The sequence below is a fragment of the Carassius auratus genome, chromosome 31, assembly GCF_003368295.1.
Source record: "Carassius auratus strain Wakin chromosome 31, ASM336829v1, whole genome shotgun sequence".
Taxonomy (NCBI): Eukaryota; Metazoa; Chordata; class Actinopteri; order Cypriniformes; family Cyprinidae; genus Carassius; species Carassius auratus.
The window spans coordinates 25,223,135-25,248,969 of NC_039273.1; the positions used below are offsets into that span (position 1 = coordinate 25,223,135).

Genomic DNA, 25,835 nt, shown 5'->3' on the forward strand with positions numbered 1-25,835 from the left:
AGACATAAACAGAGAGAAGTAGTTCCGGCTACGATGTTCTTCCGCAAGACGCAAGCAGTTCTGTTTATTAACCGCTAGAGCGTCAAAAGTTACCAACCGCAGCTTTAATCAGCAAGAACCCTCTACTTTACTAATTTAACCACAAAGTCAACCAGGCCAGCACTAAATACCCATAACTAACACCAGTATTAATAATACTAGTATTACTTAACCCTAAACCAGAATGAACCAGCTCATGATTAGCACTAGCCAGCCTTTACCAGCCACCAAGCACTACAATCCCATTACCTGAATATCTTAACTAGTGAAAACCCTCTGCTTTACTGATTTAAGGCCTCGCTATACTTCAAACAAAGTTAGTTTTCGTTCTTTGTTTGGGGACAAAAAGAAGTTTGAAAAGGCTGAGCGAGGTATACTGTTTCCGAACATTAGATGAATGTAAACATGACATAAGGAAAACATAATGAAAACTTGTCTCAGATGTCTCAGATCTGCTTCGCTTTTTGCATAACAAATGTAAATCCCAAAGAAGAGGAACACTACTAAAACAATAGTTGTACAATATGTTAGCATTCAGCGTCGAGTTAGTCTGGTGTTAATTAGTCTTGGCTCCGCCCCTCACGGGTGTGTACCCTCTCGAGGGGTTCACTATGAACATGTCACGTCTGAACAGATGCCAGTACCATAAGTCATGCTAGAAGAGCACTGGATGAAGAAACACAAAACAGATTTAGCCAACATGATCTCACCGTGAAATACATGACTCATGCTGTAATCATCTCAATTCAGCACTCATTTTTAGACACTTTATTCGTTCCCACTCGCCATTTCTCTCACTGATTTGACTTAATTCTTCACAATCATTCTTTATAAACAAGCAGCGTGCTGGATATGTGCCATATTCTTCTCTGCAGGCACTGAATGTGGGTGTTTGTGCAAGAAAGCCGGATTGAAATAGACGGGGAAATGAGGTAAAACTTTTGGAAAGCTAACTAAAAGTCAATTATAAATAAAAAGATTATTTCTGTCAAATGTAAAGCCTGGGTGTTTGAGCACGCAGTATTTCAAGGACAAGAGTACAGAGGTCTTTTGCTATGTATTTTGGGTTATTTGAACTCATCTTATGTGCGCCTCACAGTGCTGTCGGTTCATTTCTGAGCTCCTGTGGTCAATCTGATGGCTGCAATCACAAGATGTCCACAAGACAGCACAGTATCAGGAGACCAGTTGATTTAGTCCATCTTCTTTTTGAGGAACTCATGATGAGGAAACATATGCAAAGTGAAAAAAGAGATCTTTCACTCAAACTCAAACTTGTGTTGTGTTTTTAAATGGAGAGCAAATGAAGACTTCTGCCAAAGTTTCCTGCAGATGTGTCTCCTGAAAAAACACCTCGATAATCATGCATGTCACAACCAGAAGTGCCAAGGAGATCGATAAAAAGTCAGAGAGCTCTACATGCATTGACATTTTGCATCATGCTATTTAAGAAATCATTCTCTAATTAGCATTTTTTTTTTGTCTTATTTTCTTGTAAAAATGTCTAAACATCCATAAAATAAGAACATTTTACTTGCAAAATCCATTGCATAAAACTGAATTAGGAAACTGCAGGGGATTGAGCTATAATTTAATAATGAATGAATTTTTTTTTCTTATAAAATACATCATATACTTTATATTAATGCTTGATATATTTTATACATTTACCTGACCATAAACCAACATCATATAACTGTGAAAAAGCTAATTTGTTGTCAAATTATTCAAATATTAAAAGGGTTACTCCACCCCAAAATGAAATTTTGTCATTACTCACTTACCCCCCATGTTGTTCCAAACTCGTAAAAGCTTTGTTTGCCTTCGGAAAACAATTTAAGATATTTCTGATGAAAACAGGGAGGCTTGTGACTGTCCCATAGACTGCCAAGTTACAGTTACACAGTCACAATTTAGTTTCTTACTAAATTTGTTAAATCCAACAAAAACATAGTTAAAAAAACTAAAGACTAAAATACAGATTTTGCAGTGCATTCATTTTATAGCTCTGTAATCATACTCTATGCCAATGACTGTCTCATATGCACCTATTTTTATTTCCCCTAAGGAGAAACATCACAAATAAAGTTAATACGTAAATAAAGCACAACTGTGAACTCCCTTAAGTCTCCTGAGCTGTGAAAGAACAACCGCGGAGCAATAAAATCCTCCTCCGGAGAACAAGCAAAACAAAGACAGGAGGAGAGAGCGGATTCCTCAAGCCTCAGGTGGGATTCAGTCAGGATTGAGGAAAGAGAAAGAGATATTCACACAGTAACTACAGCCTACCATTCTTCAGAGACGACAGAGATAAGAGAAAATAACATGAATGAAGATTCCTGCACTGGAGGAAAAGAAGTGAGTGATCTCTTCACAAAAGCATTAATAAAGCAAATTAAATCCAAACAGAAAGAAAGAGAAATAGCCAGAGCGAGGGCCAGGAAAAAATAGCATAATTAATTTAAAAAGAGTCATTTAATCTACAACTATTACAATTGAATCTCGGCTGTAGCTATTAAATCCCATTTGCACTTCCAGATATTACAAATTTTGAAAAATAAATAAATAATAATGTATAATGTTTTTTTTTATTATTATTATTAATCTTTTGGGGAATTTATCATCCCATACAAACTGACTTTCAATCAACAGATTAATCTCTAATCAAAATAGTCAAAATCGTAATATTGATTTCTCAGTTTTAATTTATTCTAATCTAGTAGCATTCCACCTATCCAATAAATTGCAATAAGTTTTGTGTTTTGTTACTTTTGATATAAAACAAAGTCTCAGCTTTTTTTATGAAATTTACATTTTGATTGATATGTCATGGAACGTTATATTTACCTCAGAAAAGCCATTCAGTGTCCATAAACATTATAGATAATTAGATCAATGAATTCTAAAGAGGAACATTTTATGCATTATATTTTTACTTAAATTGTACTTTGATATGTGCTTCAACTGTACTTAATGTATGTTTGAATAAACCCATCATGAAAACAAGTTATGACAGCCACTGTTTAAATGTTTACATTTCAAAAAAACTAATTGGAGTAAAAATATTATTATAAAGTTATTTTCTAAAAATTGCATTGTGCAGTTTGTTTGTATCCAAATATTTTTTTAAGGGTTCCCTAGTTTACAGCATAAGCATAAGCCAGATGGCTGATTGGAGAGAAAAGCACAAGGCCCAGTTTGACCCGTCAGACACAAACACGACAGCAATTACCAGCACGCACAGATCACATCCCACATCTCAGGAGGAAGCCAACCGCCCCTTCAAGGGTCCGTCCAAACACAGGAGACTAATAGCTCTGCTGTTCTGACATTTTCTTAACCTTTCAAGCCACCAGCAAGAGCGCCATTCATCTTCCTTTACAATGCTCCAAAAACAGACAAAACAGTGGGACGCCCCAGCAGAAAGAGTGATGTTAAACCAATTTCAGTAGGACTGAGACAAATGCAGACTAGGAAGGTGAACGTGCCGTGAAGAGAAAGCACAAGAAGTGTTCAGATAATACACATTGAGAGCAATTAGCATTACGCTAATAATAGGGACCTTCCCCTCCTGGGACAAAGTGAGGTTAAGTGCCTCAATCAAGAGCACTGTGATGATCGGAGAACTCAGAAACACTACAGTGCATGGGTCACACGACCTGGGATTGAACTTACAACTTTTGGGACCGGCTATTTGGACAACATGAATGCAGCACTGTTTTTCCTCCCTTGTAAAAACAGATGCAGAGTTTTCCTTCCCTCGCTCATGAAAACACTCACACTGTTCCTATACACATAGGAAAACTTATGTCACATTTGGAAGGGGAAAAATGGCCCCATCCATGACTTTCTGACAGGTCACTGCCTGGGAGTATGATTAAATTATTATTTAAAATAACAGTTCACCCAGAGTGAACATTCTGTCATCATTTACTCACCCTCATGTCGTCCAAGGTCCATATGACTTTGAGTTAATGCTAAAGGAGATGCTCTGAAGAACATCCATGCAATGAAAGCACACCATGATCTGTCAAGCCCCACAAAGGACAAAAAAAAACACCATAGAAGTACTGAAGCACTAAAGTAGTTTATATGACTTGAGAACGATATTTCACGTCTTATGAAACAGATTTGTATATAAAACAGACAGAACTGTAAATTTTATGTGGAAAAAATATGCAAGAATTGATGTCAAAATGCAATGATTCTCACATGTCTGGAAAGCATCTCCTGCTGTCTGGGTTATTATTGGGTTAACTAAAATTAAGACCATACAAAAAAACTCTATATGAAATATAATTAACATTGACTGAAATTTCTCAATTTTAATTTCAATATTATGAGGACAGAATGTATATTTCAACACTGTAAGAAAAACTTTGTTAGAATCACCTTGACTTATTTTACATTTCTAAAAACATCATAACTCATCTGTGTGGTTTCCTCACTTTAAAATCACACACACTACGATGTCAAACAACTTGTGAATTAACTTGGGAGTACTGGCATTGAAAGTGTGAAACTTGACCGCAGAGTTGTACGTTTCACTGCAATTCACACTTTGACAGCAGTCGATGAAATCTGTTAGGAATGCATTAAACACATTTCAACTTAAACATATATCTCTGCAATACTCCGAGCAAAACACGTTAATATAATGCCAGAGTGTTTGCGCTGGATGACAGAAGCTTCTCTGAATGCTTGTTAGCATATTTCTAGGTGGCTGCTAGTGTTTATAATTTTGATAATTCGTTTAAAATAATATGATAAAAAAAATACCAATGTGCATTACCTAGCAGCATGACAGACTGTGTTTGTGTGGTTAAAATAACTGGGAATGAATGATACCAGAAGCCTCACACATTCAAGTTAAAAATGGCCACACCGCTCTTCAAATAGGGTGAATAATGTTAATACAACCATAATTGCAACATGTTTATAGTTATCTACATAGTTATTGTTCTTGGAATAGATCATTAATCAGATGGTTTCAAGTGTCCATCCTTTCGGGATCAGTTAAGCACTTAAAGCTAAATGTTAAGTTTATTTGGGGGTTTGTACTCGGCCATTAATAATGACCCATAATGCTCTAAAATATATTAATATAATAAAATATATTATAAATAGAAAAAAATATATAAAATGTTTTTTTATATTCTATATCAGTTCAAGTAGCCAAAATAAAATTTTAAAATTTAAAGTGTAAGTAAGTTTGAAGCAGCTTTAAAAACAAATGTGAGAGTCTTAAGTGTCTGTGGTTTATTTGAAGTAATAACCAACACTCTATGGGTCAAAATTATCGATTTTTCTTTTATGCCAAAAATCATTAGGATATTAAATAAAATTCATGTTCCATGAAGATATGTTGTTCTTTTCCTACCATAAATACATCAAAACATAATTTTTAAATAGTAATATGCATTGCTAAAAACTTTATTTGGACAAATTCAAAGGTGATTTTCTCAGTATTTAGCTTTTTTTACACTGTCAGATTCCAGATTTTCAAAATCGGCCAAATATTATCCTATTCTAACAAATAAAATTTAAATGGAATGCTTATTAAAATTGACACTTAAGACTGGTTTTGTGGTCCAGGGTCACAAATGTTCTCTGCTGCACTAATCAAAGGAAAGAAAGGGAGTTATGGTGCCTTATAAAAAGACTTTCCTCTTAAAAAAAGACCTGCTTGTTTGACTAACCCAGTCTGGAGGTGCACAGACCCCTCAGAGGTGAGAGACCCCCGTTAAAACACAACACACCCCACCGTGGTCAGAAGCATCAATGACTCTCTTGTGCCTGACAGAGCACGTCACTGTGCGGCCTGGCCTTAGGAGCAGCAATATTTGCTTTAATATTTAAAACATTTAGCTTGACCCATTTCACACAAGCTTGGCAGTGTTGTCCTCCATCCCCTCGGGTCTGTGCTCGAATACAATCAGCTTCCACAAACGGCTCCTAAAGCAGCTCCTCCAGCCCAGTTCATCCATTCACAGTCCCAGTGTGAGGCAGCTGACATGAAAAACCATCAGTACCTCATCACAGGTGTGATCCCCCCCCAACAGTCTGTCTTCTCTCCACTTCCTGACCACAAGCATCTCGGGCTGAAGTGAAGAACAGTGGCGCTAGTATTGAATGATGTGTTTTCGGTCTAACCTGAGGTTTAGCGCTCCACCAGTGGTTTAGATTACTGTAAAAGGGTGCAGAGTTTAAGCTGAGGTTTCTGGTTGGAAGGAAGACAGGCAGGTGACGAGGAAACGAAAGTGAGAGAGGGCAGATTAGACACTACGTATTCATCCTACATTACTATTTTCCATATTTTAGAATGATAAAGTCATCAAAACCTGTCTGAGTAGGAGTTTATTAAAACAAAAAGCGTAAATAATAACTTCATCAAAACCAAACATTCATTAACACATTGCTACTTTAACACATTAACACAACTACTATAAAATTAACCCTGTAAAGCCTGGCATAGTAACAGCTGCTCTATGTGAAATCACGCACCTGATGGAATTTACCTCTGATTAGAGAACTGGCTTTACTGACGAGATGCGCATTAACGATCGGCCAATCGTGATCGAAGCACCCCTACATATATTTGCATTTTATTTTAGAAACTACAGAGCTATTTGCATGAATGTTTGTATGTATTTATGTGTGGGAGTATATTAGGGGTTGCACAAACTAATCGACTAGTCGACTTCAGTGCTCTATGTCGCTTTAAGCTTGACGTTGACTAGTTGCTGGTCCTATAGAGGGCGCAACAGGATAAGAAATCTTTGCAGGATTTCCACATTTATGCTCCGTTTCCAAACCGTTAAAATGGCCAAAAGCTCCACAAGACATGTTTGATTATATTCCTGGATGCTCGAAATTGAACGGTAGAATGCACTTTGTAAACAGCTTATTGTACAGGTAAGTTAATCGCTGTTCTCATCTAATGCGCTGCTGCACTGTAACGCACACACACAGGCTACAGACAGAAGCTCGTACGTCATGCACAGATCGCTCGAGCACAGAATCATTCAGCACGGAAATGTACTGCCAACACTGTTCTGTGATTTCTCAATAAAATAGCTTAGAAACTGAAAAGTTCAAGCATATATTTGTTGATAACTAAATCCCACAGCATCACTACTACTAGAGAGATGCTGCCATGTAGAATTACTTCACATTAATGCATTCATATAAATGTAAACTTGCGCTACTTTATCTAGATCTCATTTAGAACGAACAGAAATCTGTGAGAAATAAAACAACTCAAAGGCAAAAGAACTGGTAAAAATGAGCTGTTATAGGAGCATTAGCCATGTACGCAGCGCTGTACCATGTGCACAAGGGATTTTTCACAGCTCCAGACTTATTTGTTCATTAATGACGTCATCAGCGACTTTGACTCGACTTTCATCACATAAAAGTCAACGAACAAAAACATCAGAAGTCATTCAATTCATGATGATTGAGATTTAAATTTAGCACATTAAAAAAAAAAAAAAAAAAAAAGTTGCTTCAGTCCAGTATTGTTCATCTTGAAATATTACTGACTATATAAAAGTTATTCTTTAATCCTTTCCACATTTTTAGAGCTCGACAGTTAATAAAAAAGTCTGGCATTTTAAATCAAATCTTCCCAAATGCATTTCATCTCATTCTTTCCAGACACTGTCACTTGTTTTAAGCATAAATCTCTCTATAATGGTTTACTGCAATTATTTCCATTGTAATCAACAAAAAAAAAGCCATGTCTTGGAGAAGCAGGGTCTAATTTGGCTCGATTTTCACTGACTTGATTAACCTGACCTCAAAGCAGAAGCGAACTTGACCTTTAGTAGCTTCCCTTAAACCCAATCATGCACTAACTTCTTAACATTAACAGTTAAAAGACCCGCTTATGTTACACACACACACACACACACACACACACAACTGTTCAGTTCAGAGATAATTCTATTAAAACTCACTCCAATTCATCCACTAAAAATAATAATAATAATAATAATAATAATTAATTCTTATACATTTTATTTGCGTAAACAAAGTTCTATGATGTCACAATTTATATTTGTCTACAAAACCAATTTTAAGTATTAAAGCAAGATCATGATAAACACAAATTCAATCAGGTCTGTCCAAATGTATGTGTGCAACAGATAATTGCGCATCTTGCTGAACAATTTAATGAATAACACGTTCTGATTGCCCTGATCACATCTTTTATTCTATTTTAAGTCCATGCATCTCTACATTGTTCCAAATGAACATTTACCAGGGCATTCATGCTTATTTTTCCATATGCATATGTAAGAGGCATATTAATTACCCTTATAAGCTTTAAATGTACGTTAAAACAACACTGAATACATTTTCACATCAACAGCAAAAACTCTATTGCCTTTTTATTTTACTAAAATTACTTATTATCCTTAAAGCTGCAGTAGGGAACTTTTGTAAAAATATATTTTTTACATATTTGTTAAACCTGTCATTATTCCTGACAGTAGAATATGAGACAGATAATCTGTGAAAAAATCAAGCTCCTCTGGCTCCTCCCAGTGTCCTATTGCCATTTGCAGAAAGTCATGCGCTCCCGGTAAAAAACGACCAATCAGAGCTGCGGTCCGTAACTTTGTTTTTGTTCAACATGTAGAAAAATTTATATAATATGCGAGTACACCATGAATCCATTTTCCAAACCGTGTTTTTGGCTTGTCCTGAATCACTAGTGTGCACCTATAATAAGTGTTTATATTCGGACTATTTTAGATTGCTTCGGGGGTACCGCGGCGGAGTAACCCAGTACCTTTGTGATTCTTCATAGACATAAACAGAGAGAAGTAGTTCCGGCTACGATGTTCTTCCGCAAGACGCAAGCAGTTCTGTTTATTAACCGCTAGAGCGTCAAAAGTTACCGACAGCAGCTTTAAAGCAAGACAAATTCACTACAATTTTCAAATGTATTCAAACGTCTTGTATGTATTCTCCATACAATAAAAAGGAAATGTTATCAGGACTATATGTCATGCTCCATACAATTTATAAGTATTATAGACTGTATTAAAAAAAAGTCTACATTCTCGTATTAGTCTCCAGAAGCCTTTCTATAGCTCTGTGTGAGGAAAAGACGGAAAAAGATTTAGCTGTTTTGAAGTTAGATTTTTGAATTTTGAATTATACTTTCGTAGTGATTTTTCATCATATCTGGAGCATATAGCCCCAAAGGTGCGTTCCTGTGTGGAAAATATCCCCAACGCAGTGTTTCCCTGTGCTTCTGATTAAACAGCTTTCCCAGACATGCTCTTTGGGAACCCTGAGGAAAGCTTTCAGACACTTGAGTCTCTATCAGATATGTTTCATTAATGCCTGGAGAACTGTTCATTTATCAGATGTATGACTGTGGGACACATGAAAGATGCTGAAACTTCATGAGATGAGCACAGCACTACAGGCCCAGGTATCTTCAACATGACACATTTAGTCAAAATTAAAACATGAAGATATATGTTACACCATTTCTGGATGCATGTGGCACGGTTTTAATAAAAACTAGACACTCTTGTTATAAATAATCATATTCTACATTATCTACACTGCATGCTTTCGACGTGATGATTTCCCCCATCAGCATTTCTATTTTTGAAGTCTATTCTTCCCCCATTAATCTGAAATAAAACAATTTTAGTTCCACATTTGACATCCAACACATCATCACCAACCAAACGTATTTCAAAGAAGATTTTTTTCATCAAGGATGCAATAAATTGATTAAATGTGACAGTAAAGACATGCATAATGTTATAAAATATTTATATTTCTAATAAATGCTGCTCTTTTGAACTTTCTATTCATCAGACAATTTTGAAACAAAAATGTATCACAGTTTCCACAAAAGTTTTCAACTTTGATAAACAGAAATGTTTCTTGAGCAGAAAATCAGCATATCATTTAGATTTCTGAAGATCATGTGACACTGAAGACTGGAGGAATGATGCTGAAAATACAGCTGCAGATCACAGGAATAAATTACTTTTTAAAATATATTACAATAGAAAACAGTTCTTAGACTATTATTATCATTTTTACATGTATAGCTGATCAAATAAATGGAGCAGAAGACACTTCTTTTAAAATTCTCCAGACTCCAAACTTTTGAACAGTAGTGTAAAATGTTCAAATAAATACATAAGAGCAAACATGCACTTCAAGGAAATAAAGAAGCTAATGGACCAGGGGCTGCTGAATGATGATTTAAATCAAGACGGAGTTCAAATGGCTCTCTGAAAGAACCTTGAGGTCACAAACACTTTTCCACCGTGTCCTTGTCCAGATCTGCAAGGTTTGCATTTCTCAGATTGCATGCGGTCTCCACTCCAGTGACTTACTGATGCTAGACACGAGAGAAACAGAGCGAGGGCTGACAGAATGGGGCTGAAGGGTCATGTCCAGGAGACTAATTGAGCTGGCAGAGGGAAGTCTTTAGTTTGGGATCACATTTCACTGGTGACCTGTCAGAATCACTGAGACTCTACAGTAAAGCAGCTATAGAGTCACCTTCTGACAGCACCGAATCTTTCCGAGTAAACTTTTACATTTAATGGTTCTAGGCCAAAACTTAGTTGCATGACTTGTTCTGTTAAAAGAACAGATCAACCAAAAAATTATACTTGCTGAAAATGCACTCATGAAATGTACATTGCATCATTTGCTCACCTCTGCAGTGAATGGGTGCCGTCAGAATGAGAGTCCAAACAGCTCATAAAAACATCACAGTAATCCACATGAGTTTAAAATAACTCTTTTAAAAATATTTTAAACAACACTTCAAACTGTTACTAATCCTTTATCCAGTATTCTCCAGTGATAAAAAGTCATCTGGTCTGAATCAGGAGAGAAATATGTACATATCAAGCACCATTTACAAATTACAAGACAGAGCAAAACAGTTCTAAACAAACATATGAGTGGGTTTTGATTTGAGAGACAAAAGGAGATGCACTATTTCACTGTTATGGATTATGGATTCATATTCTGGCCAAAAAGGGACGGTGTTCCGTTAAAACAGCTTCATGATGTATTTGCTTCTTACAAACACACAGCTTTTCACTTCACAAGACATTAACTGATGGACTGGAGTGCTGTGGATTATTGTGATGTTTTTTATCAGCTGATTGGACTCTCATTCTGACGGCACCCATTCACTGCAAAGCATCCATTGGTGAGCAAGTGATGCAATGTAAATTTCTACAAATCTGTTCTGACGAACAAACAAACTCATCTACAACTTGGATCAGTAAACCTAAGGCAAGAAAAGTTTCATTTTTAATTTATTAAACTTCATTGCATACATTTAATAAATTTAGTTAATAGTTGTTTACCTACATTTCTAAAGATATTTGTTGTCAGCGTTCAACTGCATGACTATTGGGTCAGTTCTGTTAATTTACCCCAACATGAAATATTAATGAGTTTGTTCTTGGTGCAGAAATAATTAATGTAACAGACTTTTAAAATGCACCTATAAATGTTTAATAATAACTGCTGAAACGGTGCTTGTGGCCGTTGGGGAATATGGTAACTGGGGTATTTCTTCATCCAGTAACCCCTGTATTATCCAAGATTACAGCCGATTAGTCCTGATTAGCATATGGAAAGCATCATCAGTAACCAAGTTTGACATACACTTGAAGAGACCATGTGCAATGAGATTAAATGAGAGAAAGAAAAAAAAAACGTTTTCCTGGTCTCCTGTTTCTCCTAATCTGAGAAAACGGCCCCAGTAATAATCACGTGTCTCCATTAGCGTTTCAGAAGAGATCTCAACAATGTCTCAACTACGCTAAATTCAAAAGTCTGTGATCAAAAGTCGTCTCATTATGACAATATAAATCAGAAATCTATTAAATCACATTGATTGCTCTATACTTCTACTGCATGTGAACCTTTATCTCATTTGTGTCTTTAATGCTAAATGAGTGCTAAAAATTGACTTTTTAGCCAATACAGGCCTATATATTTCAAATTTACAGTTTTGCACTTTTGGGAACGTATTGACTGGGAATATAAAAATTGCACAATAAAATAAACAAACAAAAAAATAGAAAATGTCTGTCCAGTTACAAATTCCTGTGTTAACAATAAAAAAAAAGGAAAGAAAAATGCGCTCCAAGTCATTTCTGTAAGGATTCTAATGAAATGCATATTAACAAATAACTTCACGAGAAGCTGAAGAGAGCCAGCGGAGAAATCACATGATGAGGAAATTATGACAAGGTCAGAGATCATGCTGTTATTAATCAAAATATGAGGGTGGTCTGTCCAGATGTATGAGAAAATACAGTTTCATCTAAGTGCTGAACCTCTGCATCAACTTAACTCTTGACTACAACTGTCTGTTCATGTCTAGACATACTGATGAGACAGTTTCTATACAGTTTCAGGGTGCAGAATCAGATCACACCATCCACTGCATGGAGAATCAGCAAAAACACAAATCCAGATCAAACCACCTAAACACTTCAAATATTAATTCTGATGTATAATTTATATGCAAGACACAAAGTCATGTAACAAACAAAACAAAGGCAGACTTTTTGTAAATCATAACAGGTAATATTAATCATCTAGTGCGAAGCCCAGTATTATAATAACTGTAGACTCTCTATCGCCCTCTACTGGCCTGCGCTCACATTACTATCTGCACCACAACAATTACATTTCCAATCAATCAGTGTCATTAACTGTAAAGTGAATAAACACAGACATGTAAAATGGCGAAAAGAAATTCTAAACCAGGCAAAAATATTACACAAAATGCAAAATAATCAATTGAAACAACTTTACCAAACTCACTTACGACAGTAATCCACCTCAACACGCAGTTCTGCTTGTAAACATGGCATTTTTTGCACGCTTGATGTTGGGAAACCCACAGGACTGATCTTACCTCTGCAGTCCAGCGGTGATTTCAGGGTATGAGGTGTTCAGAAGACTCTGCTGTGCTGCTGAGCTTTGAAAGCAAAGCATCTGTGCTCTGCTCTCCCTCAGAGTCAGTCAGCTCCGCCTACTACTGCTGCTCATGAATATTAATTAGGTGGTGCTTGTCATTTGTCGGTAACGCTCCTATCAAGAAGAATTGCTTATGAATATTAATAAAGGTATGCTGATGTCGCTTCGTTGCTGTATGGATGCGGTTTGGATAATTACAAACAAAACTACTACATTTGCCTCTGGGACATGAAATAATGGCACTAATCATACACGGATCTTTACAAACAACAACCATTCACTGATGATAAATGCTTCTGATAAATGACTCCTTTATTTATTAACTAATATTTATCTTGACTTGACTTTTAATTTATAATCTATTTTTCATAATTGTATAAAATGTCAATCTCAAGACAGTGTTGTCCTAAAGTTATAGAAACTCTCCTATATAATTGTATAATTAAATTGTTATATAAATAATGCCCACTAACAAGCAACATTAATGGAAAAAAATAAAAATAAATTAATTAATAAAAAAATCCATTCGGTTTTTAAAAAAATAATTTTTTTTACAAAGAATGAGCTGGTTCACAAGCTGAGAGATCATGTGAGGTAGGAATTGGGGTTCAAACACTATTACAGGGAATTTGCCAACTGGAAAACCATCAAGGCCCTTTTTACCGTCTAATCAGATGTTTTTAAAGGATTACTTGAACAAAAAAAATCTGTGTTATGTTCTCAAAGGCAGTAAGTGCTGCTGAGGGATGTGAACAGATATGTTCATTGTTCTCATGTTATGCATGCTCTCTCTCTCAGACCTGCCAATCAACAGAGATATGTCATCAATAAGAAAAATGATACATTTGAATTTGCACACAAGACTGTAAGATACTGCAACATGATACTGCAGATTTACTCTCCTGAGATCTGAAAAAAAATGGAAATTAGAAATCAGCAACCGTCCATCACAATAAGTACAGACACTTATGTCAGTGTGAAATGAGAAATATTGAGCTGTCAGTCACATTATATGCTGCCACCGGTGTATTGAAGCTCACCATTCATTTCTAAAATCTTTGAACGATGAAGTTTACAGAAATACCTGGAAATCACATGTTGGTATGAAAATAAACTCACTCAAGAGTCCTAAGCACCCTCTGAACCTTCAGTATTAACAACAGATCTCTATAAGAACAGTCAATCAATGGACCTTGACAGCCAGAGCTTGTCTTTACATTATTTTAACTAATTAATCACAGATCGAAAGCTGCTTTGAAGCTCATCTTTGATATCTGATTGATTATCTCTGTTGGTAAAACTCAGCTGTGTGTCAGCATGTGAATGTGTGTGTATGTGTTTATTATTGCATTATTGTGATGTTTTTATCAGCTGTTTGGACTCTCATTCTGATGGCACCCATTCACTGCAGAGGATCCACTGGTGAGCAAGTGATCAAATTATACATTTCTCCAAAACAAGCTCATATAAATTAGCGGGGCAGCTGCCAGGAAAATAATATAACAAAGCAAAAAGGAAAAATAGTAATTATGTTAATTTCCTTTTTTGTTCTTTTGGATTTAGAGGTGAAATTGCACTTAGTTATCTTCTCTATTTCTTCCTCAGTTCAACATGTTAATTGTAATAAAAGTTTTCATCCAGTAACCTGATTATGGAATATAAAAAGAATATAAAAAGTATTGAGCACATGTTTATTGTTGGACAACCTCAGTATTTAATGCCATGCATTTATACTATACTTTATTATGCCACAGGTTTAGATGTCAAGAGATAGAGAAGATAACTACGGAGGTGCGTCAATCAAAAGAACACAGCACAATACCAAATCCTCAACTCATATTTAGGTCGTTTTTTCTTTTACCATGCAAAGTTTCGTTTTCAGATTATTCTTTTTTTGTATCATGCAACTTCATGAAGTTTGATTGGGGAGTATTTTCTATCCTAACCACGCATTAGAGAATCACTGATTTAGTCAAAAGAAGCTTTCACACATATAGGCACAGATATTCTGCAATAATTGAGAAATTCTGATGGATGATTATTATAGGACGTCCGTCTCTATACCCACACACAGCACTGATGCTCTTCTATTTTCAGAGTCGCAGTGATTAGCCTCTTTAATCAGAGCTGACAGCAAGAGCCAAAGAGAGATGTCGTATTGGAACACTGCATGGATGGGTTGGAGCCAGAGTGTGTTTTTAAGTGAGGCATGTAGCAGTGTGTGTGTGTGTGTGTGTGTCTGTGTGTGATTATGTGGGTGTGTCATTTCCAGTCACTCGTTCACTGCCAAAAGTATAATTTACTAGAGTCAGAGTGAAAATCATGATCTCACCATCCCGCACGCGCGCACACACACACACACACACACACACACACGCACCAACTCTCTGTAGCTAAAGAGAAATGGTGTAATTCCTCTTCCTTGCCTCCTCCTTCGTTATGTCTTGGATTGCATCTCCTTAATTGACAGCGATAGTTTTCTGATTCCTCTCCTGGGATGCATTTGATTAAATCATGGTGTTGAGTTGAGATGTGTTAGTGTTAAGATCTGACAGCATTCAGACGTAAGGCACAGTAGGCATCATTAGGAGGTCAGCGCTCTTTCTCCTCATCTGAACTTACAGACAGTAATAATACATGAGAATGAAAGATTGAGCATTAGTCCGCTGAATGTATTTGTTCATTTCTCTGTCTGTGATTTAGTTCAAGGGATGATAATAGTTCAGAAAAATGAATTGGCACGATTCACAGCTGTTTTCTAACTTTGTGACGTACATAGAGATTCATGAAGGTTCGTTGTCACATCCTTTAGCCAGTTCATGGCAGTTAGTGCTCAAGTAATGGATGAAGTTTTTTCAGAGCGAACTTGCACGAAGGCACTTCACAAAACTGATTTTGGACAAACTTCTGAGGCAGAGTAATGGTTTAATGATCTACAGCAAAATATAGAGAGCTTTGGTGATAACTAAGTGGATATTTCATTACTGCAATATTAATTTCTCTCTAGAAATGACAAAAAGTGGAAAACGTTGATCAGAAACATACATTTACACAAACTGACCACCGACCGCAAATTTTAGACGCCATCTTTATTTTTTGGCTTACCTGTCACAGAATGGAACGCACAGGATTGTGGGATATCAAAGGCAGCAAAGGATACATCTATGCTGCCTTCAAAAATTGGCCATATGAAGGCATCTCAGGAGACAGGAACTGAAGCTAACATTGATTTCGGACGTGCCTTGATGCCTTCCTACCTTGGAATGCGTCCTCCGAAGGCAGCATTTTTCAGTTTTCAGATGCAGTCTCTGAATCAGCTACTACTATTTGAATGTACTTGGAAGATGGCCTTTGTGAACCCTACTGGCCAATATGAGTTAACGCCCCCTCTTGTATTCCAGCGTTTCATGCATGAGGTGCTCTGGGAGTTTCTTCATCGCTTACATAGATGACATCCTCATCTACTCCCTGAGCCAGGCTGAACATCGCCAGCACATTTCAGAGGTCCTCCAATGCCTTAGAGAACACAATCTCTAATGAAAGCTGAGAAGTGTGCGCTTTCCACAAATCCACCGCAAAGCCACAAAGCCGCAGACCTTTAGCACATGCAAACAATTACCTACCAACCAGGTCAAAAAGTATAGTTATTTACCCGGGATATCGGGTATCAGACTGCACCTGCCCTGTAGGAAACTCAGTCCCAGATTTGTTGGTCCCCTCACCATCATGGAAGTAAACCTGGTCACCTACCGATTACAACTTCCAGCGCAGTACAAAATTCATCCTATATTTCTTGTGTCATAGCTCAAGCCTCACCATGACCCTGTTTCTCTCCCCACAGAGCCTGGCCAGAGGGAAGAACCCCCTCTTCCATTGATTCTGGATGAAGCGTCGGTCTACAAGGTGAAGGAGCTTCTGCAGTCCCGGGTCCGTGATGGTCAGTTAGAATACCTCATGGACTGAGAAGGATATGAACCTGAAGAACATTCATGGGCACCTAGGGCTGATATTTTAGACCCCGCCTTAATGGCCGAGTTCCATGCTGCTCATCCCAAACTTCCAGCACCTCAGGGCAGAGGTAGACCACGACGACGTCGGGATGTTCAGCCTTCAGGAGCGAGCCGTGGAGGAGGGTACTGTAATGGGTCAACCAGTCTCCACCATCACCCAGTCACCACGATCTCAATCACCTGAATTCTGAGCACCTGCACTTGTCACCAATCAAGCACCTCATCAACCAGCCTGTACAAAAGCACACACCTCTGACAGCCACATTGTCCAGTCTCTTACACATGTAGAGGACTCTCTAAATCAGATACTACTTCTATTTGATTGTACTTACCTGCTAACTTACCTTGTGTGTTGCTCCCAGCGTCTCTGTGTCATCCAAAAACCCGGACTGAGATGTGTGCTCCTCCTGTGAACATCCCAAACTCCTGCAATAGCAAAGACTCAAAGATCACCATTCCCATCATATCCTTTGAAATTATCGATGAACTGAATACTCCATCTCACGCACACACACAATTGAATATTTTATTATTTATATATATTTTTTTAACTGAATATTTTTTTGAATAACATGGTTTTTACTTTTGGCCCATGGCCCTCAAACAAGATTTTTGGCCCTTTGTATTAAAAAGCTTGCTCACCTCTGTTTTAGATCAGTATAATGCATTCTTGCTTTAAACAAGTATTCACTTCTTTCAAAACTATTTCTGACGCCAAACTTTTGATGTATTTCAAATGCATTGGTCTCACTGTGCGCAGTTCAACAATTAAATGTTAGTTTTCAATCTTTCATCAAAATGTAAAACTTGCCCCACCCTGAAACATCTTCCTTCTCTTGCTGACATCTAACAGCTTGTGTGAGCTCCTAGTAACTAGTCAAAGCCAATTCGGCAGTGTTTCAGTAGGAGAGAAGTTCACCATTCACAGTCCACTGCAAACTCAAATACCTCCAGAAAGAGTTTGCTGGGTGATTTCCAGACCAGTCTCACAGTACAACACAGACTGTGATTAATAATATAGCGATGCTGAGCAGTGCTTACATATTGATCATTCTTTTTCAGTCAAATAGTGTATTATCCATCAAAACTCCCTTCTGGTTCTGGGTGGACAGATAATTAGTTAGCCATTACAGCTAAATCTTCTGCTATTCATTTTCATAACTAATGTTCTGAGCCTGTCAGTTCAGAAAGCAATTCTGAGGAAAATTAAGAGGGGAATGTTGTGACAATAAAAGCTGATGGTTTGGCTTAAAAATAGAGGACCAATTTCTAAAGGGATAGTTCTAGTTGTTATGAACCTCGTTGGTTTAAAAACCTCTCTTGTTGATATTTTCAAGTCATACCCAGATTTCAACCACCTCAGTGTTTGACCCGTTTGACAAAGAAGCCATAGATCAGTCAAAAGAGAGCCGTTTTAATATGCAATGTGTATCATACAGACACAACATTGCTGTCGACATGGGAATTAAACAAGAGCAAAACAGGTTAATCTTCACCTCGCTGTACTTTAGTAACCTCATACTCATACCTCATACTGAAAGGCGACCGTTCGTAATGGATTTGTGTGATCAAACAGTTTCTTAACATGTGTCGACATTAGGATCACTAGAGAGGTACAGGAGCGGTAAACTCTCTACTTGCTATCCATGAGCAAAAACCTACTAGCAATGTGCTTTCCCACACTTACTGTGCTGAGACACATGTGATGGGTGGAATAACATGCTTAACATACATGATAGCATGCTTGCGGAGTGGAAAACATGTTAGCAATGACTTATAATGTGTTGGCAATATTTTTATTCTCTGAATTTTCTGAGTAAAACCTTTAAACTTAAAGCTATTTTAAATTAATTGAAAACCATTTAAACATTCTTAATCCCATGTTGTTTTGTGATTTGCCAACTTTCGTGATCTCATTCTAAACATTTAAAAAAATTATAAGAGCCTGGAATGAATAAGAGGATTTATTCATCTAGACGGTATTTTTGGAGCCGAAATGTGCTATAAATTTAGCACAAACTAAAATACCTGGCTTGTTGATGTTCACATGTGTCTCTCTGACAATGAAGTCATTTACTGCTCTGTCCCATCAGATTAAGGGCAATTCTTCCCTTTCAAGAATTAAATTAAAATGAGCAACATTTAACAAATCTTTTGTAAAAAAAAAAATTATAATAATAAATTATTTGCAGCTGAAAACACATATTTTCCCATATCAGTCTCCAGGAATGTTTTTTAAAACAGGTTTGGACAAGAGTGTCAGAGTTATAGTAAACTGAACTGGAACATGTTGAAACAGCTCCATTAATCCAAGAAGTTGCTTTGCTCTGAAGTCTTTGAAAGCAAGTTAAGATCATCAAAATAAACTACACTCATTTTGAGTTTACTATACGGATTTTGCCTATTGCTTGCACATGTTTTGTTAAATTTGGCTCATTGTGTCAAAACTCTACACACAAGAAAATAAGACACAACACTTGGAAATAAAGCATTCACGTCTGTCAAACTGAAACTCTGCTATAAAAACCGAACAATCCTTTGTCAAAATGTAACGAGATATGGTACAGTACTGTAAATACTCTAGATACAGTCTGAGTAGAGTAGAGAGATGAAGACATACCTGTCTGAGCTTCCCTCAGTCAGGCCATGGTTTATGACATGGTCCACCAGAGTTGCTCTTATGTCATCCGAAATAATGGTCCTTGCATGGCCTCTTCGACCACGCTCTCACTCTCCCTTCTTCCATGCTTGAAAAGTTCTCAAAATGGCTTAACTAAGACCTTTTTGTAGCTGGCTGATTGGTGTTCAGTTTTGTAAGTAAGTATTTTCAGGTGTGTGTCAACGCCTTTTTAATTAACCAATGTGTGCTGTATTTTGAATAGATGTGTTTTCCCAATTGTACCCTGAGATTTCATTTTTTAACTAAGTGTCTTATGTAATAGTGTGTAGTGTCTGTCTAGTTCTGCAAGTGTGTAGCAGAAAGGAGCAAGTGTGTTACAGAACTGCAACTAAAGTGCAAAGCAACGCTTTTGTTTAAGGTATGGTTACACTTTGTTTAAGGTATAGTAACACCAACTTCAAGTTATGTTACTTTGGTTTAAGCATGTGTCTATAGTGTTCAAGCAATGGGCAAAAACTATAAGCAATCAAGAAAAACTAATTACATGAACAAACAATGAACAATACATTTATTACAGTATCTTTGTTAATATTAGTTAATGAAAATACAGTAGTTCATTGTTAGTTCATGTTAACAAGAACAACTTTTGATTTTAATAATCCATTAGTAAATGTTGAAATTAAAGTGAACTAAGATTGATAAATGCTGTAGAAGTATTGTTCTTTCTTAGTTCATGTCGACTAAAGTAGTTAACTAATGTTCACTTATGATAATGTTAATAAATTTTATATTTTTTCCCTATTTTGTTAAATTTTAAAATGTCTAGGTTTAAACTAAACACGTGAAAGATGGAAAGACTAAGAATTACTTTTTTATTAATTGTGATGGAAACTGAAAACTGTGTCAGTGTTGCTCAATGACATGTATGAACCTTGTTTCTGAAGTGATGTGCAAAGTGTTTTATAGTTCACCACATGAATGGCCTGCATGGGGTCGTCCTGAGAGGAATAGCAGAATGAAGTGGTGGTGCTTATTAAATAAATATGAGGCAAATATCAAAACTCTGAAACCTCTGAAAGAGGAACTGCTCCAAACAGATGTGATGTGCTCTTCGCAGGTAAGCTCTGCTCCAGTCACCAGCAAGAAATGTGGAGGTAAAAATAAAAACTACTTTCTACTCACGCATCTTAGCAGAGTTTTTTTTTTTTTTTTTTTTTTTTTTTTTTACAGACATAGACTAAAAATAGAAATTGACTCTTTTGCAGGGGGAAGTAATTTTTTGGAATGTGAACATACTACTCACTAAAAGTCAGTTATCAAAATACAGGTTAACAGGTGGTAAACTATTTGCTTTTAACTCACAGTATTTCATTTTCATCTTTCATATAGTATTAAGAAATAAATCAAGATTTGTTTTTGAATTATTACTCAGAATTTTTGTTGTTGTTTTTAAATCATAACTTTCTTTCTTTCTTTTTTTTAGGCCTGTTAAAAAGTCATGACTATTCATAAAAAACGCCATTAACGTGACAGAAGGAGAAGGAATAAAGTACTTTAGCGCCATCTGTTGTTTCTAAACATGCAGTGAACAGCTTTTCAATGGTTTATTATTCAAATGATTTTAATCCTCACAATCGTAATAATCAGTTATTAAAACCTGCAGTGTCTTTAGACCTTCACAGATCAGAATATATATAAATAAAACAGTTTTATAAGAGCCAGAGGAAACAGCAGTAGGCCTAATTCACATTAAATTCACTTTCATTGCAGCCAGTATGAAAAGTTGACATTGTGATAAAAGAACGAAAATGATTTTCATCTTTTGAAATTGTGAGTTTCATATTTATCCAATCTATGAATATGATATAGGAATGTAATATAGTAATGACGTACGCTGCTCTCTACCCCAAAACTACATTTCCCGGAAGGCCTTGACACAGGAAGCTGCGTCACTGTGTCGGTTGCGCTGCTAGCCTGCTACGTGTTCGGATAAAGCAGGAAGTTGACATGTTACCGTTGCTGCATTGTTTTTTACACCCTGATTAAAAGGAGCTTTGCTTTATTAATTTCTGATACTGCAGCAGAGCAGGTGAGTGTCATGTTTACACACCGCGAGCAGGAGCGACATTATAGCTAACATGTTTACCAGGGTATTATGTGATATCGAGGCCCAAGCACCAGCTTTACCACTCTAGTGCTTCGTCTGTTACATTTTTGTTATTAATAAACATCACATTTCACCGAGATATTAAGAATAGCTAGTTTGCTTTTAAACCAGTGATTTGAGTTTGCTGTAATGTTAGAGCAACTGTCAGTTGTGCTGTGTAAATCAAATATGAGTAACAAGACTGATCCTGAATCAGCTCTACATGTTTACATAGCAGGTTATATTCACAAGAAACAGAAGAATGAACTCACAATACTTTTGATTATGAAGCTTATTTCTTGATGATAGACTAGAGTTCAGGTGGATTTCTTTCAAACTAAATTCATATACAGTTAATAGATGTAGATTTCAAACATGGACAGATCTACTTTCCTGCAATGAACTTGTCAAAACAGAGTGAGCTGTAATTGATGAAAATTCAGCCACATCATTTATTCCTGATTTAGGAATACATGTAGGAAGATTCTTGTGTTATACTTGGCCTTCTGTTATTATTATATCAATCAAAATTATGGCCCTATGAAAGCTTAATTTTTTTCCTAATTTCTGTTTTATTTTTTTCCAAATTCATTTTTTTCCATTTCTGTTTTTCTGGATTCAGTTTTTTATTTTAGTTAAAATTTTTACATTAAATGATACATTAAATGTTATTAATCAAAAAGCATGTCTTAATGCATTTTTTTTTCTTAAAGTAGCCTTATGAATTGTTTTCCTAATTAATTAATATGTACAACATTTTTTTTTCTGGTTATCAAATGAAGGCATAGAACAATTTAATTAATTTTTTGATTATTGAAAATTGGGACAAACAAAGGGGATTTGCAAAAAAATATAAAAAGGGAAGAAATGTTGTGTGATTTATTCCTTAAAAAAAATAATGTTTGTTTCATTTTAGTAGTAGTAGTAGTATATATAATCATTTCCGTATCTGACTCCAATTATTCCATATGTTTGTCAGTTGTGATGTTGAAGCCTGGAACATGTCAGCGCGAAATTTACATCTGAAACCCTGCATCTGCGTCTTCATTAACAGAGACATGCAGAATTCATATTTGAATTGACTTTTGCGTCTTAATATTTACAGATACCAATCCATGTCATGATTTGATTAAAGTGTAATGAACTACTTTTGATTACATAAAAAATTCGACAAATTCCATGACATTCCACGTTAAACTTTGAATACTATTTTTATGAATGGATACCACGATGACATCCATGTTTTCTGCATCGTGGAAATCATATGGCCCTAATTTGCACCTTTCATGTGTCTGTAATAACTAAATCTCTCTCTCTCTCATCCCTCGACAGTATGTTGCCGACGAGTTCCCCGCAGATCCACCACAACGGCAGTCTGAGCGCTCGGGATGCAGCGCGGCACACAGCCGGCGCCAAGCGCTACAAATACCTGCGGCGACTGCTGCATTTCAGACAGATGGATTTTGAGTTTGCTATATGGCAGATGCTCTATTTGTTCACATCACCACAGAAAGTGTACCGCAACTTCCAGTACCGTAAACAGACTAAAGACCAGTGGGCTCGAGACGACCCTGCGTTCCTGGTGCTGCTCAGCATCTGGCTCTGTGGTGAGCACTTTTGATGGAAACATGGGAAGGGTTTAGAAATTAAACTTGCATCAGCTCACTATTCATGTTTTTTCTGCAGTGTCGACAGTTGGCTTCGGTCTGGTTCTAGAAATGGGTTTTGTGGAGACGTTGAAGCTGTTGCTGTGGGTTGTTTTCATCGACTGTGTCGGAGTCGGATTGCTCATATCTACACTCATGTGGTGAGGAGCCACACAAACACTCACAAAGACTGCCCATAATGTGTCCTTTTTCCTTAATGTTGACCTTGCTGTTATGATATTGATTCAGATTTTATTTCTGGGTTATGGATCTTTGCATTTTTTATTATTAGCCTATTATTAATTTCAGAATAAGGTGAATGATCCATCTTTTTTGCAAAGAGATATTTACATAATTATAAAATAAAATAAACAGGACAGGGTGGTTCAATGTTGTTATCCTTAACTGAAACTAAAACTATTATTGTATTTGGTAATTGAAATATGGCTGAAATAAAGTAAAATATAATTGTTGAATACAAAACTTAAACTTTAACAACTCAAAGAAGTAATGCTGCCTTGAAAAAAAGATTGTAAGTTAAAGTACTCAAATTAGTCAAACTGAAATAAAAATGAAAAGTAAAAAATAAGTGTAAAAAAGAAGACTTAAAAAAAAAAATATATATATATATATATTGATTTAAAGAATTAAAATTCAAAAACTGCATCAAACTGAAATAAGTAAATTTAGGTTAAAGTGCTAAAATTACTAAAGCTTAAATAAAAATGAAGTTAAATAAATATTTAAAAAAAAATACAAAATGGCAAAAGTAAATGACAAAATAACTAAAATAAAAAATATGTTTAATAAATGCTATGATATATAAAATTATGAATACAAAATATATATATTTTGATATTTATATTATATATATTAAACAATAATGTTTGCTGTGACTGACCAGTCAGAATCAAGTACTTTATATAATAACATAATGATAATAAATCAGCCAAATATAATGCTAGATAATATATAATACCGTAATAGATAGCGTAACAATGCTAATAAATCAGCCTAAATTACGAGGAGTTTTTACTGTGACACTGTACAGTAATCCCTGTTTTTCTGCTTCTCCAGGGTTGTCACAAATAAATATCTAATGAAGCATCCTAGAGATTACGATGTGGAGTGGGGCTATGCGTTTGACGTCCATCTAAACGCTTTCTACCCTCTCCTGGTCATTCTGCACTTTTTACAGCTGTTCTTCATCAACCGTAAGTAAACCGTAAACAAATATGTGTAATAATGAACTGGGACTTTGTGAAAAACATCTTTTACGCTTTCTTGACAGATGTTGTGGTCATAAGTTCAGACTGGTTCCTGGGGTATTTTGTGGGAAACACCTTGTGGCTTATTGCAATCAGTTACTATATTTACATCACATTCCTGGGCTACAACGGTAAGTGATGTGACTGCTGGTCAAGACCATGTGTTTTATGACATGTATCCACAAGCTGAAAATTGTCTCTTGTTTCTTTAGCACTTCCGTTCTTAAAGAACACTGCGGTGCTTCTTTATCCCTTCGCTTTGCTCGGACTCCTGTATGTTCTCTCCATTTCTCTCGGCTGGAACTTCACTAAAGGTCTCTGCTGGTTCTACAAGCACAGGGTCCAGTAAAGGCCAGCAGAACACATGATGGAAAGTGTGTTGTCGCTCTTGGGACTTTCCGACTTCTTGTATAATCTGTAAATATCAGTTTGGCTGTAGAGGAAAACAATTTCAATTGTTTATGGTGTCATGAACCTTTTCTTTTTCTTAATTTGAGACTCAACCCTCATTTAATGTTGTGATGTGGATAAATGCAAACTTGGGGAAAAGTTTCGGTATCTGATATGATGCTGCACTGTTTACTTGTGAAACTGTGTACAATAAAGATATTTTTAAAGAAACCAATTTTTAGTTTGTTCAGTATTGTCCAGTAATGTATTTTAAAATTCATGAAATGTAAATGTATGCATATGGTTTTGATCACATAAAATACATTATCCCATTGGCAGTTGCATATATGGTAACATATTCAGGTGTTTATTGACAACAGGGATTCTCTCTCTCTCTCTCTCCCTTTTTTTGGATTAGGTTGACTTGAGAAAGTCAACCCAATGTTCTGTATTTAAGATGCTGCTGCTTCATCTTAGACTATATTTCTAAATGCTACCCCTCTTATTAGAGTTTTAAAGATACAACCACCAGCTCTGGCGACTTAGTTCGCTTTATCTTTTTAGACTGATTCGACTTATGGTTTTCATAAAACTGAAGATTTAAAATCATAAAAATCCCATGGAATGTTCAAAATTTACATTTAACATCCCAGAATTCCTTGGGACTCAATCAAATCCCCTTCTATGTACTATTTCTTAAGCTTCCATTCTAAT

The 25,835-nt window shown here is 36.1% G+C and overlaps 2 protein-coding genes across 2 annotated transcripts in view; one reads left to right on the forward strand and one right to left on the reverse strand.

Annotated features, from left to right (window-relative positions):
* LOC113050959 (semaphorin-5B-like) overlaps window positions 1-13,054 on the reverse strand; it is a 53,175-nt gene extending 40,121 nt beyond the window's left edge. The window contains exon 1 of the mRNA XM_026214463.1: window positions 12,980-13,054. The gene's annotated coding sequence lies outside the window, so the exon portion shown is untranslated. The remainder of the gene's footprint in view (window positions 1-12,979) is intronic.
* An 8,552-nt stretch (window positions 13,055-21,606) lies between these two features.
* LOC113050960 (protein unc-50 homolog) lies at window positions 21,607-25,356 on the forward strand. Its single transcript, XM_026214464.1, has 6 exons — window positions 21,607-21,760; window positions 23,150-23,424; window positions 23,504-23,624; window positions 24,541-24,677; window positions 24,755-24,862; window positions 24,944-25,356. The coding sequence occupies exons 2-6, from the start codon at window positions 23,151-23,153 to the stop codon at window positions 25,078-25,080; spliced, it is 777 nt and encodes a 258-aa protein (XP_026070249.1). The 5' UTR covers window positions 21,607-21,760; window position 23,150; the 3' UTR covers window positions 25,081-25,356.
* Window positions 25,357-25,835: the final 479 nt, after the last annotated feature.

Coding starts and splice junctions, on each gene's coding strand:
- LOC113050960 (XM_026214464.1), top strand. CDS start 23,151: ATGTTGCCGACGAGTTCCCCGCAGATCCACCACAACGGCAGTCTGAGC. Junction 23,425..23,503: donor GCTCAGCATCTGGCTCTGTG/GTGAGCACTTTT, acceptor TTTTTTCTGCAG/TGTCGACAGTTGGCTTCGGT. Junction 24,863..24,943: donor CACATTCCTGGGCTACAACG/GTAAGTGATGTG, acceptor TTGTTTCTTTAG/CACTTCCGTTCTTAAAGAAC.